The 18,079-nt window shown below is 46.0% G+C and overlaps 1 protein-coding gene across 1 annotated transcript in view; it reads left to right on the top strand.

Moving 5' to 3' along the window:
- The first annotated feature begins 16,708 nt into the window (after nt 1-16,708).
- Nucleotides 16,709-18,079, top strand: part of EXOC4 (exocyst complex component 4) — a 445,477-nt gene continuing 444,106 nt past the window's right edge. The window contains exon 1 of the mRNA XM_030457542.1: nt 16,709-16,827. Within this exon, the coding sequence (XP_030313402.1) occupies nt 16,742-16,827 (86 nt within the window). The 5' untranslated portion in view covers nt 16,709-16,741. The remainder of the gene's footprint in view (nt 16,828-18,079) is intronic.

The raw sequence follows: 18,079 nt of genomic DNA, 5'->3' as shown, positions 1-18,079 counted from the left end.
CCTCAGTCTCCTTTTCTCCAAACTAAAGAGACCCAGCTCCCTCAGCCTTTCCTCATAAGGGAGATGTTCCACTCCCTTAATCATCTTAGTAGCTCTGTGCTGGACTCTTTCAAGCACTTCCCTGTCCTTCTTGAACTGAGGGGCCCAGAACTGGACACAATACTCCAGGTGCGGCCTCACCAATGCAGAATAGAGGGGGAGGAGAACCTCTCTTGACCTACTAACCACACCCTTTCTAATGCACCCCAGGATGCCATTGGCCTTCTTGGCCACAAGGAAATGCAGAGTGAGATGAAATGCCCTTTGAACCTGCTGGGAAAAAAAAAAAAAAATTGCATCTGTTTTTTGACCACAAAGTCTGGGAGCTGCCATGTGAATTGAATGTGCCTTTGGGAAATTTAATCAGATCCTTTTTGTCGTGGCTTCCAAAGCAGAAAAATGGGTAAATAAATAAATAAATCATTGGGTGACTGACAGAGATCTGCCAGATTTCAACAGGGAAGGCAGGAGCTGGGAGAAGGCAAAACATATAAATGGGGGTGTTTACTGTTTCCTGCCTCATTGCTGTATTAGATGTGTCAATCTGACACAGCAGCTCAGAAAGCAGTGTATTCAGATTTAGCAAAGCCCATTACATTTACAGAGGCTCAGGAGAGATGTCCCAGCAAGACAGTGATGTAATAACTACAAGAAAATGTATTTTCAAAAAGATAGGCCCTTAGCTAAACTGCATGCACCGGGGGAATCTCTCTGCAGAAAGCTTCAGTTATTACTTTCTTAAAATCCTTATTACATTTCCAGGTCTATAAAAACTGAGTAATTACTGCCTTCAATTACCTCTTGGCGCCAACTCGATTAATGCCCTTTTGCGCCGATTGCTTTTTGAACTGTTGGAGAGAAAAGATGATCTGGGTCAGCTCTAGAAATGGTCTTTTCAGCATCTTGCATGGATAAAAGGAGAGACTCAGGTTTGCAGGGAAGGGTCACAGTCTTCTTGGACTGTGGAGGGGTCATGGATGGAGCTTTCAGGGCTCCGAAATCCGGGTGATGCCGGCAGATGGAGATTCGAGGTGGTTTGGTCCCTTTCCCTGTAAACACCCTTGCTCTAAACCCCTGGGATCTGGGTTAGTGAGATGGCACTAAGTGGGAGGATCAATGATTGTCTGTACTGGCTTTAATAATTAAAGTTATTGAGCCATTATGTCTTGGATCAACAAACAGGGCTAACAGGTCACTCATCCTCGCCTTGTAAATTGATTATTTTTCTACAGACAATATTAGGGTCAGGGGGCTTGACTGACCTGCTCTCCCAGGTCTTGGTATAAACAACTGCTGATTGGGACCATCTGGCCACAATTTGGCTCAGGCCATTCATTATTCTCAGCAGGAAAATACTTTTCTCCTCTAGCAGAAGTCTTAGCACTGAGCTTTCCTCTCCCTCGAGCAGGACCCTGCACTGTAGGATGAGATAAAATATAGAATTTGCTGCTGGTAGATTTTGCCCACTGCCTCAGGATCTGAGATGTCATTTTAAGTTTGCATTCTGTCTTCTGGCCCTTTTAGGACTTCTGTACTGGGAACAGCTAAACAAATATTCTAGGAAACTTTGTCAGCCACTCGTGTCTTGTTTCAGCATTGAGTGCTGCTACTGATTCACTGAGGCAAACTGAAGAACTTCTTGAACTGTTGGGGAATGATCTGGAAGAGGATGGAAGGCAGGCTGGAGACCACTCAACCAGCACTGAGGATGCTTTTAAATGACCCAAGGTATGCTGTGAAATCCCATTCTGCAACTTGAGCACATAGGTTTGTTTTTTTTCTGGCCCTCTCAGCATCTGGCCACTTGAGTCGAGGTCCTAGAATAACAGGGGGACTGCTGGCTCCTTCCCTCAAAACACTAAGGCAAGTGGTTGAGTCAACATGCCTGGAAGTATTCCAAAGGTGTGGCACTGTGGGACATGGTTTAATGGTGTCTTAGGTTTGTGGTTGAACTTCATGATCTCAAAGGTCTTTTCCAACCAAAATGATTCAATGATGCATGAACCACTTCCAAAACCCAGGCTGAGACTTTCCCTTACATTGCAATCTTCCTTCTGCCTTGTAAAACCAAGCCAAGCAATTATTTTACCTTCCCAACCCAGGCTATTTTGAGGGATCCATCTCTTCTCCAGAAGTTTCCACAACTCCAAGACCCCATGGGAACCAGTTCATTCTCCACAGCACAGTCACATGCCTCCAACTAAGGAACCCACTGTTCCAACTAAGGAACTGCCAGCTGATTTTTGGGGTCATCTGGGTCAAGACCTTCAAAGAAACCAAGCTGCCAGGTTTTTTTTAACCTAGAGAGCCAATCTCCTCTGGCATTTATTGGAGGAGATGGATGCTAAGCAGTCCATCAGATCTGCTGTGTCTCAGTTCAGGAAAGATATTGAGGTCCTGGAGCAGGTCCAAAGAAGTGCAACCAGGCTGGTGAAGGGACTGGAGCACAGATCCTCTGAGGAGAGGCTGAGAGAGCTGGGGGTGTTGAGGCTGGAGAAGAGGAGGCTCAGGGAAGACCTCATCACTCTCTCCAACTCCCTGAAAGGAGGTTGGAGCCAGGGGGGGGTTGGGCTCTTTTCCCAGGCAACTCTCAGCAAGACAAGAGGGCAGGGTCTCCAGTTGTGCCAGGGGAGGTTTAGGTTGGAGATGAGAAAGAATTTCTTTCTGGAGAGGGTGATCAGGCATTGGAATGGGCTGCCCAGGGAAGTAGTGGATTCTCCGTGTCTGGAGATATTTCAAAAGAGACTGGATGTGGCACTGAGTGCCATGGTCTAGCAACCGCAACAGTGGTTCATGGGTTGGACTTGATGATCTCTGAGGTCCCTTCCAACCCAGCCAATTCTATGATTCTATGATTCAGGCAGGGTTTGCACTGAGCATCACATTGTGGATTCTGTCCTCCACTCCATCCCCTCTTCCAAGCTCTCACAGGCACATCTACATTGCCTACAGCTATTCTCTGCTTGCAGCATCAATGTCTCCATTATAATCCAAGCTTTGGAGAGAGATCCCAAAAACCTTCCTCTTCCTCCCACCTGTTTCCACGTGGCAGGAGAAGGTTAGCCTAAAAAAAAAGAAAAAGTTTTGCAGTCCCTGAGGATAAATGCAGCTGTGGAATGCCAAATTCAGATCTGAGCTGCCAAAGGTCTTCTTTGTGTAAAGAATTTTCAAGCTGAGATGTGCTCCTTGCAGCAGAGTACAAACAATCCCCAGCAGAATATTGTTCTGTGCCTGGGTTTCATCCTGCTATAATTTCACCTCTCTACATTTTGATAGTCAGGTCTGGGTGTTTAACTCAAAGCTCTCCTGTGTCCTGGCAATGTTTTCATTCCTTCTTCAGGCCCCCAGTGCCACTTTCCTCATCAAGGTTTTCTGCATCCCTTGTTCTCAGCTCGAATTTTCTCTCTTTTCCTTTGATAGCTGCAGGAGTTTGAAGCACTGTAATTTTACATGCCAGATGTTGTTGAGCTTGGGGCTTTTTTGGGGTTTTTTTTTTTTTACAGGACCCCAGCTATAATGGTCTTGAATGCTACCATCTTTCTGCTCTCTCCATTAACACAGGGAGAAAAGGATTTTCACTTCCAGCAATATCAACCTGGCATGTTTCACTGCAAAGAAACAAGAAAAAAAAAATTGTTTTGTTTTGGGTTTTTTCCCTCAAACCCAGCAAATTTAAATATTAGGGAGTTTTGGAACAATGAGTTGTATAGGGAAAGCTCAGGTGCATAACAAGGCATCTCCATGTCCTTTCCATGCTTTTCCTTGATAATGTGGGTGGCATTAAACCCTTTCTGAAGCCCAGCATCTGAGTTGCTGCTCTGAATTAGCCCCCATTGAGTTCTCTCAGCTGCTGAAAGCAGCCCAGCCCAAAATATCTCAGAGCAAGCTACTGCCCTGAGCATTAAATCAGCTTCTTGGGTGAACTTTGCAGTTTGAAAAAGAACTTCAGCCTGGAAATGAAGAAAAAAAATCTTCCTTGCTCCTAAGCCTTTGGAAATTTCAGTGTGGGGGGGATCTTCCCCAGGAGGTAAGGGCAGGGATGATGCTCTAAGGACTTTGCTACCTCAGGAGGCCACTTCTTCCTTTGGCAGAGGTTCAGGCAGTGGGCAGACAACACTCACATTCATCTCTGTGGGGGTTGGATGGGTAAGGGGTAAAAAAATCAGAATTTTTTTAAGTCAGAGAAAGAAAATTGCTGCATTCTGGGTGAGAAGAAGGGCAGTGAAGAGTTGTGCTGGGGTGAAGATGCTTCTGGGTTGTCAAAGGAAAACTTGATGCACCAAGGGACAGTAACTGTTGGAAATGTGGGCGCTTACAGAGATTGCAAGGGCTTTGAAGGAGAGAATTTTGCTGCTTCCACAAGGTCCATCCTCATGCCTGAAGCCATGCAGGGAAACAACACAGAGGAGAAAGCCTGAATTCTTATTATCAGAAGTTTCAGGTGTGTGTCAGCATCTCTGCTTCATTTATAGTGCTGCTAGCCTGGTGATCCTCAGTGGCTCCAGACTGGTTTTTGTATTCCCTTCTCTTTCTCAGCTGAGGGAGAGCTGAATATCTGAGAGCAGGATGGAAGCACCAAGAAAGAGTGAAGCAAAACAAAGGAAAAAACCTCTGGATTTTGGTTTCCTTCTGCAGCATGTTGATTTATGTTTCAAGCTGGGGTGGGTATGAAATGTTCCTAGATATTCCAGCCCCTTCTTACCTCCATGGGAGCAGGGAGTGCTGTTACAAACCATCTACCCCCGTGGTTTTTCATGCCATCACATCCCAGTGACTTCTGGAGCCACTGAACTAAAAACTCCTCAGACAAATGGTTTCTTACTGAAAAGGCAGCAGCAGTTTTCTAAAGGTCCCCAAATTTACTGAGCTTGTAATGACTGCAGCCAGACTCTGATTGAGTGATCAGGATGTTCATAACCCAAGGCTGTGCACTTATTGCTTTTTCCCTTGGAAAAATGAAAGTCAGGACGTGTTGTATCCTCTCTGCTTCTTTTTTATCTTGTTGAGAAAAGTGTGCAACAAGGTCTGTTCACTGTTCTGGGTTTTTCTATTTTTTTTCTTAGCATCTGCTTGAATCCATGGTCTTTGTCTGGCTTGTATAAAGCCCCACGTGCCCATCTGCAAGGTTGTGATGAGGCCACTCTGCTCCCTGCTCCTGTGGTGACCCATGGGGCCTTCTTGCTACTATTAAGGAGAATTCCAGAGGGAATTCTTCATATCCAGCATGAAGATTTGTTACCATGATGCTTCTCAGCAAGATGTGCAGGTTCTGGATATGTGGATAAAGCACAGAGAGATTGATATCCAGATTTGCTAAGTCACCTGCATTGAGTATGAGATGCAGAGAAATGAAAGGACATGTTGTATCCTTTCTGGTTCTTCTTTACCTTGGTGAGGAAAGTGTGCAACAAAGTCTCATAACTATTGTGGATTTTTGATTTTTTTTTCTGCTTGAATCTATGGTCTTTGTCTGGCTTGTATAAACCCCCACGTGCCCATCTGCAAGGGTGTGATGAGGCCACTCTGCTCCCTGGAATAGTGTCCTGTGGTGACCCATGGGGCCTTCTTGCTACTATTAAGGAGAATTCCAGAGGGAATTCTTCATATCCAGCTTGAAGATTTGTTACCATGATGCTTCTCAGCAAGATGTGCAGGTTCTGGATATGTGGATAAATCACAGAGAGACTGATATCCAGATTTGCTAAGTCACGTGCATTGAGTATGAGATGCAGAGAGTTTGCCTCCTGCCTCCTGTTTGTCCCAAGCCAGGTCTTTATTTCACACAGCTGTCGCACAAGCCCCCTTTGATTATCTTTGATATCTTTGATTATCTAGGACACCAGAAAAAAGTTGCTGCATGCTGGGGAAATGCCATACACAATATGAAGACCCTGTTCTGTGTGCACTGTTCATTTCGTCTGCAATGTTCTTCATATTTCATATTACACAGTTTCATAAAGGAATCCTGGACACAGGGACAGAAGGTTGAGAGATCTGGAGTTCTTCTGGCAAGATGAATCATAGAATAGAATCATAGAATCATAGAACTGGATGGGTTGGAAGGGACCTCAGAGCTCATCAAGTCCAACCCTTGATCCACTCCCACTGCAGTTCCCAGCCCATGGCACTCAGTGCCACATCCAGGCTCTTTGGAAATATCTCCAGACACGGAGAATCCACTACTTCCCTGGGCAGCCCATTCCAATGCCTGATCGCCCTCTCCAGAAAGAAATTCTTTCTAATCTCCAACCTAAACCTCCCCTGGCACAACTTGAGACCCTGCCCTCTTGTCTTGCTGAGAGTTGCCTGGGAAAAGAGCCCAAGCCCCTCTGGCTCCAACCTCCTTTCAGGGAGTTGGAGAGAGTGATGAGGTCTCCCCTGAGCCTCCTCTTCTTTAGGCTGAACACCCCCAGCTCCCTCAGCCTCTCCTCAGAGGATCTGTGCTCCAGTCCCTTCCCCAGCCCAGTTGCCTCCTTTGGAGGCACCAGCACCTTTCGTGCTCCAGCACCTCAATCTCGTTCCTGAGCTGAGGGCCCCAGAACTGGACACAGGACTCAAGCTGTGACCTCACCAGGGCTGACCACATGAACTTGCTGAAGTCTTGGGCAAGACAAATTAAAACCTGTGGAGCACAATTTTGGCAGGAAGGACAAACTCCTGTTGGTGCAGGTTATGGTGGGCCTGGGTGACTAGCCCATCAGCAAGTCTTTCTGAGGCCAAGGTCTCAACAAGACTCAGTGCATGAAGTCCTCTGGTCCAAGTTATGGAAGATGTTAGACAAAGTCATAACAGTGTCCACCTCCTACCCTAAGAGCAATGAAACTAATGGAAACTCCACAATTTCAGCCTTCACTGAGGTGTATTTTATTATCCTGCTTGATAATGCTACATAAATCTCCACTGTGCTAAGGTTAGAGTGTGACCTCTGCCTGGATGAATTTATAATTTAAATAGAGGCACGAGTGAGTTTGAGGAGGAAAAGGATGTAACACAGAAACCAGAAGCACTATGATTTGTAGATTTGTGTCATTGTAATTTTTAAAATATCAGTGGATTAATAAAATGTAAAGATGAAGGAAGCCAGGGCACCATGGAAAGGCAGGAGGTGACCTAGGGGAAACAGGGAATGGAGGGTAGGAGGGAAAGGGTGATGAAAGATAGAAACAGAAACATCTGAATGGTCTTCAGCACCCAAATGGCCATCTTCAGCACTTGTGACAGGCATCTATTAGTTTGTGACAGGTATCTATTAGTTGTACTGACCTAATTTTTCACCAGATCCCTGGACCTGGATACTCCTTGAAATGCTTTTCTTCTCCAAACACAAAGATAGTAGGAAAAAAAATTGATTGCATCACACTTGCCTTTCCTGAAGGGGAGTTATTAAAAAATTGTTAAAAACAAGACAAGCTGCACCAATGCCATCTTTAAAGTAGGGATGATAGACCTGTTAGTTAATTTTATTGCATTGCTTTTCATTGCATAGATTGGGCAGTAGATGACACCTTATTTTCTTGCTTACCTTTTAATACTTGCTCACCAGATTTTAAATGGGAATTACAAAACTTCTGTTGCATTGTTTGGAAATTACTTAGTTACACCACCATCCCTAGGAACTTTTTGGGTGCACTGACAGCTTAAATTTCTGCAAGATCAGAAAGCAAACCTTCAAGAGACCTATCTTCCAAGAGACCCATCTTCCAAGAGATCCATCTTCCAAGAGACTCATCCTCCTTGGGTTTCAAAGGCTACCTGGACCCCCCTGTGTAGGATTATGACAATGCAGTGGCTCTGTGCCCACTGACATCTCTGAATCCACTCTCAGGTCTTTGAGTGACTGTCAGATGACTGATGAGACACATCCCAAAATGCAGTGATCTTCCATCTTCCCATGGCCCTCTCAAAGCCTGCATTATGGGTGATGGAGTTGTGGGGTTCATCTGCAAGTATCTGTCTTGCTGATTTTGTCCTTCTTGTTGACAAGAGCAGCAAAATTTAAAGACATCCATCTTCAGCCTTATTCAGTGCCCACGTAACACTGCTCTGCAATAAAGCTGACTGATTTCTCTTCCTCTAGATATGGTGCTTCACTCAGGTTTGGGGTTTTTTTTTTTTGTGACAAAGCTTTCAAAGCTGCCATGCCTGTAGCTCTCACTCTTTGGCTGCCCACAAACACTTCCTGACACCAAACATTTAGGAGTTACCATCACTGCTGTCTTGCTACACTTTTCAATCTGAACTTTGAGGCTGCTTGATGGGTGTGTCCAGAGATTTAAAATTTACCCAGACTGAGTGACCACTTCTTCAGGACTCATCTTGCTCACCAAACTGGAATAATTCCCAGGTGATTGGGAGTTACATTTCCAAGTGAGGGGAAAGTCAGCGCTTCTCCATCCTTTAAGCTGTGATGCTGACTCTGGACACATCACACCTGACATAAATAGTGGTCTTAAACCTAGAGCAGGTGTGCAGACTGGTGTGCAGAGCCAAGGACACTGCTCAGCTCTGAGGAAAACTTTTACCCTCCAGAAGGAGTAAAGAGGTCCCACCTGCAGCCCTGCTTTGGGGAGGAACGGACAAGATAGATACCAGAATTGACCAAACAGAGTATTCCATCCCATACACCTCATCCTCAGGATAAATTTGAGGGATCACGAGGGCCAAGCCAGATTTCCTTCTTTCCAGCTTCCAGCTGCCTGCCCTTCCTGCCGTCCTGCTTCCCTTCCTTCACCCAGCATCCTGGGAGGATTCCATTCCTTCCTCTGCCTCTGCTCCTGATCCATCCCAGCCTGAATCTGTGTGTTCCTGCCTCCAGCTCCCAACTGCTCCTGACCCCAGGATTCCAGCCTGGACTTTCCCAGGGCTGCCCTGCAGCCTCAGTGGGGATGGGAGAGTTCTTGGGGGAAAGGAGGGGAGGAATGTGGTATCCATTTTCCTGTATATTTGTATAGATTTAGTAATTTTTCTTGTTTATCATTACTGTTTCATTAAAGTTGTGTAGTTTAGTTCCCAACCCATCAGTTTCTCTCCCTTATTCTCTCTCCTTTCTTTATCAAGGAGGAGAGAGGGATTAATAGAGAGCGTCTGTTACTCAGTTTAATTGCTCAGCCAGTGTTAAACCGGGACACCCAGTTAGAGATGTCCCTGCTCACTGCAGGACAAGATGACCTAGAAAGGTCCTTTCTAACCCATTCCATCCTATGATAGCAGCCTTGGTGTCATGCACATTTGAAGGACAGAGCTGCTCTAGTACTGAGGTATTACACTGCAGAAAGCCTGCAGGTTTTTTCTTATTAAAGCAACTTCCCCCAGGAAACTCTTTTTCTCACTGATGTCTCAGTGAAAGTGCAGGACAAGTAGGTTCTGGGCCAAGAGTGAAGGGGCTCAGATGTCAGCATTGTGGAAACCCCTTCCAGAGATGCCACTAACCCTGTCATGCCCTTTCAGCATGGATGTGCTTCAAATGCACTGAAAGCATTCTGGTTTCTTCTCCTTCTTGGCAGCAGAACTTTGAGGTTGTCAGGTAAGTGGGGTCCTTTGTTGCATCCTTGATTTTGGTATCACTGAGTCACAGTTTCTCCTGCGAAATGGGAGTTATGATCTTCACCAGTGACATACTGACTTTGCCAAAAGTCCTACAGAAGTACAGCTCTCCTATTAACCTTCTCTTCTGTGACTTCACAGCAAATTAAAAAAAAAAATAAATCCAAAAGGACTGTTGAGCTGCTGAAACCCAGGCCCCATTTTCTTCAAGGGAAGCCCTGAAATAGGATGTCTGATGTCTCATTTCAGAAGGTTTGATACCACTGCTGCTTTTCTTGAAAATACAAGAGTTTGTTGCTGCTGCTGGGGGTTTTACTTACTTCAGCTGAGGTTTTTGTTGTTCCTCTTGCCTGAAGCTGCTGCTTAGGCAAACCAGAAAATATCCAAAGCTGTATTCAGTAGGATGAAATACTTTTGTGAGCAGTGGAATTCATGGAGTCTTATCTCCAGCATATGTCATGGTTGGCTGCCTATGGTTTAATAAGGTGGAGCTCTGATCTGGGCTTTTTTCCTGGGGTTGAGGCATCCATTACTTCTCCTTCCCATGTGAATTTGCTGGAATAGAGGAGCCAAGTGGCTCCACTTCCCCTTCAATGCCAGTAGGACTCTGAGACTTCCATTTCTATCCAGCCACCTCTTTCCCCCCCATATTGTAGGAACTTACTGGCTTGGATATCACCTGAAGCAAGCACTGATGCTTGACAAATCCACATGGAGACTGGTGGTCAGCTAGGCATGGGGAACTTAATGCATTTAAATGAGAAGTTGGAGGTTAGGTTCTTTACAGAGGGGCTGGGGGGAAAAAGAAGCATAATTAAACACAAGAGAGTCAGGAGGTGACTGCTGGTTTTTAGGTCTCTTACATACCTCAGGTTTTCCACGGTTCCAAATGAAGATAAGGCTTAAAGATTTTCATTTTAACCAGCCAGCATGCAGTCACAAATCTGAAAAACAAATCAGGTTTCTGTCATGGTGTTTTCTAATAAGGACTTTTTCACATTTTTCAGGCTTTGGAAGATACCTGAGGACAACTGGATCCCAGACATCCAATGGGAGGTTTGTCTTAGCCATAAGATGGAGAGCACCATTGCTAAATCACATTTAGTCTCCTGAAGTCCAAGGTTTGGTGCATTTGCAGTACCAAATAATAATAAAAAAAAAATCCAGTCCCTCTATCTGTATTATAACTGCCAGAAAATTCTTAGTGAGAACAAAGTCCTCATGTCAAAATACAGTCATGCTCTGATGAGAAGGTTAAGGAGCATGTTCAGGCTCCTGGAAGCAGTAACTGTGTAAAAATGTTCCTAGATTAGGTACCTGCTCTACCATCTTTGCTCTTTCCCAGAGAATGAGATCAAGAAAAGAAGCCATGATAAAAGATTATTCCATGGGATCAGTTCTGGGGTTTCTCTCCCTTTTTCTGACATGCATCATTCTGGCCAGGTCTAAATCAGGTCACCAACTGCATGAATAAACTGGTTCAGTTTCACCTCTGGTTTATTCCATTGCTCAGCTGTAAAAACAGCATTCCCTTAGTAAAGGTAAGTAAAATAAAGGGGGGAAATAAACCCAAATAATCTGGTTTTGGGGTTTTTTTTGAGTGGTTTACAACTGGACAACAGTACATCTTCTTTTACCGTGTTTTACCTACCTTTGAGGAGAAACACCTCACACTTCTGCTTCTTCTGCTCTCTTCAGGGACTGCATTACCACAGGTTTTGTGGCTTTGACATTAGAAAAGCAGCAGTACTTTTCCACTTAACTTAATCTTAGTTGCTTTTTTTTTTTTCTGCAGCAGCATTACACAGTGCAACTTGGGAAATGTCAAGAGGCAAAAAAACAATAAGAAGGCATTTGCATCATATCTCTGCCTTGATTCCCAGTGTTAAGCCAGGCAAGTTCTTCTCCTGCCCCCTGGGTTGCTTACTTCTTATTCACAAGCTGAGACAAAGAATTAATGACAGCTACGTGCTGGGAAAGAGATAGAGATTGTTGTCATGCAGGAAATAATAAAAAAAAAAAAACAAAACTCCCCAACCTTATAGTCTGAGGTGATGGTGAACAGGAACAAGGAGGTCATCCAGATGAATGACAAGACACAGGGCCAAATCCTGATGTTTCTGCACACTTTCATTCAGTTCTTATTCAGGCAGAATAAGTAAAGCCCTGGTAAAGCTCCATAATAAAACCAGAATTAAGTCTCTTGCAGGAAGTGGCAGCCTGGGACCTGATTTTTTGACCATGGGCCAATTTCAGTGTAATGCAGCTGAGGTCAGGGTGACAAGCTCTGAGAAAAGAGGTAATATATTTTATTAAACTGAGTGATATATGCCAAGTGGATTATGCTCACTTTCTACAAGCAAAATTGCTCCTACAGTCTAAGATGGAAACTCTGGCCTTTACTCTGCTCCCATTTACAGTGATGCAAGTCAAAGGTAATTTCATTATAACTAATATAAAAGCATTACAGACAAGAAAATTACACCTGTAAGATACTGGTGTGAGCTGAACCCTTTTCTCTGACATTTCTACTAATCTCTGAAATGAAATAACAAAGTAATATGTGGTATTTTTTTTAAATGTTAAACCTGTGGATGAGGGACCCATGTGTAAGTCAGCACTGAGCATTGGTAAATCTGTTACATTTAGGAATTCACAAGGAACAGTCAGACAGTACCATTGGGTAAAATGTGGAAAGGGATTGCAGGTGAAACTGTCTCAGGTAAAGGGGAACAAGTGTCACACATATAATGATGAGGGGAAGGCTGTGGATGTGGTCTACCTGGACTTCAGCAAGGCCTTTGACACCGTCTCCCACAGCATCCTCCTGAAAAAGCTGTCAGCCCATGGATCAGACAGGAGCACCCTGTGCTGGGTTAGGAACTGGCTGGAGGGCCGGGCCCAGAGAGTGGTGCTGAACGGGGCTGCATCCAGTTGGCAGCCGGTCACTAGTGGTGTCCTCCAGGGATCAGTGTTGGGCCCAGTTCTGTTCAATATCTTTATTGATGATTTAGATGAGGGGATTGAGTCCATCATCAGCAAGTTTGCAGATGACACTAAGCTGGGGGGAGTGTGGATCAGCTGGAAGGCAGGAGGGCTCTGCAGAGGGACCTGGACAGACTGGAGAGTTGGGCTGATTCCAACGGGATGAGGTTCAACATTCCAAGGGCCGGGTCCTGCACTTTGGCCACAACAACCCCATGGGGAGCTCCAGGCTGGGCACAGAGTGGCAGAAAGGGACCTGGGAGTCTGGATTGCCAGGAAGCTGAACAGGAGCCAGCAGTGTGCCCAGGTGGCCAAGAAGGCCAATGGCATCCTGGGCTGGATCAGGAACAGCGTGGCCAGCAGGTCCAGGGAAGGGATTCTGCCCCTGTGCTCAGCTCTGGTGAGGCCACAGCTTGAGTCCTGTGTCCAGTTCTGGGCCCCTCAGTTTAGGAAAGTTATCGAGGTCCTGGAGCAGGTCCAAAGGAGGCAACTGGGCTGGTGAAGGGACTGGAGCACAGATCCTCTGAGGAGAGGCTGAGGGAGCTGGGGGTGTTCAGTCTGGAGAAGAGGAGGCTCAGGGGAGACCTCATCACTCTCTACAACTCCCTGAAAGGAGGTTGGAGCCAGGGGGGGGTTGGGCTCTTTTCCCAGGCAACTCTCAGCAAGACAAGAGGGCAGGGTCTCAAGTTGTGCCAGGGGAGGTTTAGGTTGGAGATGAGAAAGAATTTCTTTCTGGAGAGGGTGATCAGGCATTGGAATGGGCTGCCCAGGGAAGTAGTGGATTCTCCGTGTCTGGAGCTATTTCCAAAGAGCCTGGATGTGGCACTGAGTGCCATGGGCTGGGAACTGCAGTGGGAGTGGATCAAGGGTTGGACTTGATGATCTCTGAGGTCCCTTCCAACCCAGCCAATTCTATGATACTTTGATTCTATGTGGGGAAAGGAGTTTTTTTACCAGTGGAGGTTGGAAAGGCTTCCCAAAGAGACTAAACAAAAGAACTGCTCTGTCTCTGCCTCTCTAGGCTTCTTTTTGGAAGGGCTCTCTGCCACTTCATGGTCCCTTGGGCAACTGGCCCAATAAATGAAGAACAGCAGAGTATGTGCTCACCTTCTCCTTTTCTTTCGTTATGAACGGTGGAGGGGAGGAGTGAAACCATCTGTGCTTCCAAGTCCCTTATGGTTTGGGGGGATCATTTTCTCCTCTAATATTTACAGACAAGTTGTGATAGTGATTAATTCATCATCAAGAAAAGTTTTTGGTCAGCTCAGACTTTATTTGGTTTGAACAGTCAAGAGACCACTCATTTTACTACATGTGCCTCATAGTCCTAAAATGCTAAGTGAAAGAAATGTGAAAAAGAGAAGTACATTTCTGTCCCCTGATTTCCAATCCATTAGTTTTCAGGAAAGAGCTGATAAGGAGAAAATGTTGTTCTCCTAACCCTTTATCCTCATTGGATCATATATTAATAATGAAGAAAGACCCCAGTGTTCATCAGCCCCCACTATGTTGATTTTTTCCCTTTTGTTTAAAGAAAACATAAATTCACACCTAGAGTGCTGCTTGGGTTGAGAGTGAGGGGAAAGAGCTTGTAAATGAAACAAGTGGTTTAGCAATTAGAGGCCAGGATTGAAAGTCAGCAAGGTTACAGTTCTGGGGGAGATTTGCCATTGTTTGTCCCAATGAAGTTCCTCCTAAATGAGGTGATTATTGTAGCTGTCAGGAATTAAAAGGTAGGACACATTGATTTCATCCCCACTGCAATCTCCAGGACGTGCTGGTACAGAGCAGTCAATGTGAATTGCCAATTAACAAAAAAACAATATTGGCAAGTCTGCAGTTTGAGAAAAAACTCCCTCCAGCCAGTGCATAAAGCTCCTGCCATTCAAATCACCAACCTCAAGCAAAGGCATTAGCAAAACTGCCCAGAAAATCAACAAAAATGAGTTTTTCTGGGGTAGCTGGACAGCAAATTGTAGAGCTGAGAGCCTGTCTGCACAGGGGAAATGGAGCAGAACAGCCATAAGGAACACACTTCAAGTTCACACCCTGTCTGGAGGTAAAAATCACTTTACTTTGGAGTAATTATTCAGTTCTGAAAACACATTGGTTATTCAGGAATAAAGTGTGTTTTATTTCAGAATTAAAGTGCCCATGTCCCCCTGCCATTCTGCTAATGATAATAGATAAAGCCACTGATAATAAATAGAAATTCTTCTACAACTGCTCCTCTGGAAATCTTCCCCTTGGAAATAAGCCCTGGGAATACCACACTTCCAGTTACCTTGTATTTCAAATATAAAGCATATAAATGGATACTGCTGACTTACCTCCAGATATCAGCAATTTCCCTGCAATTAAAATTGTTAATGTGGAGCTTTAGGCTGAAGCAACAACTCCAGAGCAGCAGCCAGGGGCAGTGTCTTTGACATGATGGAGTGAACCTGGTTTTGAGAACACACAACAGCTATTAATACCTGCCTGTTACTGCAGAAATAAGTAAATTTTGCCTCCGTTAGAACAAACCTGAGTCTTGGGTGGTGCTTTTAGGGCTCCCAAAGGGCTTCAGTGGGATCCTTCACCTTCCTCTGCAAATGGGGAAATCCAGGCTGTGGTGGTCAGATTTGCTCTAGATTGTCCAGCAAGCACTCAGAAATAATCTTTTGTTTTCTAACCTTGAACACAGCCACATGAACCTTTCCTTTCCTAAAGAAAATCCCATGGCAAGAGTGGAGCACAAGGATGAGGATGCTCCAACAACCTCCTGTGACCAGAACCTGCTCAGGCCTTTGATGTGCAGCCAATATTCCTGACAGAACAGTTCCTAGGACATGCTGCTTTCATAGAATCATAGAATCATAGAATTGGCTGGGTTGGAAGGGACCTCAGAGATCATCAAGTCCAGCCCTTGATCCACTCCCACTGCAGTTCCCAGCCCATGGCACTCAGTGCCACATCCAGGCTCTTTGGAAATAGCTCCAGACACGGAGAATCCACTACTTCCCTGGGCAGCCCATTCCAATGCCTGATCACCCTCTCCAGAAAGAAATTCTTTCTAATCTCCAACCTAAACCTCCCCTGGCACAACTTGAGACCCTGCCCTCTTGTCTTGCTGAGAGTATGAAGACCCTGTTCTGTGTGCACTGTTCATTTAGTCTGCAATGTTCTTCATATCTCATATTACACAGTTTCATAAAGGAATCCTGGACACAGGGACAGAAGGTTGAGAGATCTGGAGTTCTTCTGGCAAGATGAATCATAGAATAGAATCATAGAATCATAGAACTGGCTGGGTTGGAAGGGACCTCAGAGATCATCAAGTCCAACCCTTGATCCACTCCCACTGCACTTCCCAGCCCATGGCACTCAGTGCCACATCCAGGCTCTTTGGAAAGATCTCCAGACACGGAGAATCCACTACTTCCCTGGGCAGCCCATTCCAATGGCTGATCACCCTCTCCAGAAAGAAATTCTTTCTCATCTCCAACCTAAACCTCCCCTGGCACAACTTGAGACCCTGCCCTCTTGTCTTGCTGAGAGTTGCCTGGGAAAAGAGCCCAACCCCCCCTGGCTCCAACCTCCTTTCAGGGAGTTGGAGAGAGTGATGAGGTCTCCCCTGAGCCTCCTCTTCTCCAGCCTCAACACCCCCAGCTCCCTCAGCCTCTCCTCATAGGGTCTGTAGATAGATATCACATTTTTCTTAATTTAAAACCCTATAATTGGTTAAATCCACCCCATCTTCCAGCCTGGTGAAGACCTGGAGGAGCCTCAGGTGCTGTGAGGAGGCACAGCCAGGCTCTGCTTTGGTCCCTCAGGCTCCCACCCACTTTTCCCACTGCTTCCAGAATAAACGATGGCTTTTGGGCACGGTCATTTCTGAATCCATTCATCAAATTTAATCGGAATTGTGTCGTCGGCACCGGGTTTCTTTCTGTCACTCCCCGGGCTTCTTTCTGTCACCCCCAGGCTATGAGCGGAGGAGGCCGGAGCCTCCGCCATAAAAACTACAACTCCCAGCGAGCCCCGCGCCGCCGCCTCACAGCGCAAGCCCCGCCCTCCTCACCTTCTATTGGTCTGCGGGCCGGCGGCTGCCCGCCTCCTCTCTTCCTATTGGCTGCGCCGCGCCATCAGGGGCGGTTACCTCAGGTGTGAGGGGAGGGGGAAGGCGCTCAAGATGGCGGCGGGCGAGGCAGCGGGCCGGTACCGGAGCTCCATGAGCAAGAGCAAGGACCCCTCGGGGCTGCTCATCTCTGTCATCAGGTAGGGGCTGCGCGGCCCCGCTCCGCAGCCTCCTGTCCCGTCCTGCCCCGTCCCGTCTGTAGCGGGTGGCCCAGGGAGTTGTGTGGGCCCTGAGGTGCTCTGGAGGCCTCTCCGGGCCCTTCCAGAGCTGTGGGGACTTTTCAGGGCCCTGAGGGTGGTGGGGGAAACCTCAGTGTTGGTGCTGGTGTTGTCCTGAGGGGTGTTATCCTCTCAGCCTGTCTGGTTCATACCCCCCTCTGGTTCCCTCACTTTCCTGGCTGCAGGAGCAAGCCCTGTCGTTATCCCTGGGTTAATGTTATAACAGGGAGGGTCAAAACTTCATTTTCTCCTTGCTGTGGAGTCCTTGCTTGACCCCCATCCTCTAACACACAGTAGCCCTGAGTAAAATACGGCTGGTTGAAAAAGCTGAGGGACTAGGAAGTCCCTTGTGCTGACTCCATCCTAGGTCAGGATGTGATGGTGGGAAAATCCTGCTTCCCTATCCCTCCCCATCCTGTTTCCCTGTCTTCCTAGGTGTAAAAATCAAAGCAGTTGCATCTAATCGTGTTTAAAGTGTCGATTTTTTTCCCTGCCCTCATTCCTGAAATCCCCTCTGCTCAGCTAGAGGGTGGGTCTGGGATACAGTTCAATCCAGGCAAGGACCTGAATTAATTTTCCTGCTTTTCCCTCATGTTTTTTTCAACTTGTAAATCCCTTCTATGCTGCTGATAACCACTGGGGTGGCAGCTGAAGGTTTTAAATTTTGGTCTTATGCACACCCCCTATACAAGCAGTCACTCTGGTATGATACTGTGAGCTGTAATGAACTTCCAAGCTTTGGTTCCTACTCTTTGCCAGAAAATAGAGTAATTCTCTCACTTTGGAGAAGTTACTGTAGAAATAGTTCTGTATTTAGGACATGTTATGCTTTAAAAATCCTGTATGGCTGATAATGTTTAGGACAAAAATCAGTTCTTTTTTTATTCCTCTGCAAACTCTTCTTTCAGATCTTGCAGAACTCGAGGTAGATGCTGGTTGTGAATAAAAGCAGCTGCTTCACAGAAGTGTTCAGCTCTGGGGTTGTGACTGTCAGCTCTGAATTGTCTGGTGCTAGGTAACAAAGAATCACCCTGAACAAGGACTGAAAAGTGCTGCTTGACACAGACTGTGGTGCCTGATTTTCCTGTCTCAAGTCTGTGTGGCTCTTTAGTTTCATAAAGAAACCTGTTATAAACCCAAACTGGTTTAGCTTGGAGTTCCATATATATGGATT

This window comes from Calypte anna, chromosome 1 (assembly GCF_003957555.1).
Source record: "Calypte anna isolate BGI_N300 chromosome 1, bCalAnn1_v1.p, whole genome shotgun sequence".
Lineage (NCBI taxonomy): Eukaryota > Metazoa > Chordata > Aves > Apodiformes > Trochilidae > Calypte > Calypte anna.
Note: the sequence above shows the minus strand (reverse complement) of the source record. Positions and strands in the feature narration are given on the sequence as shown.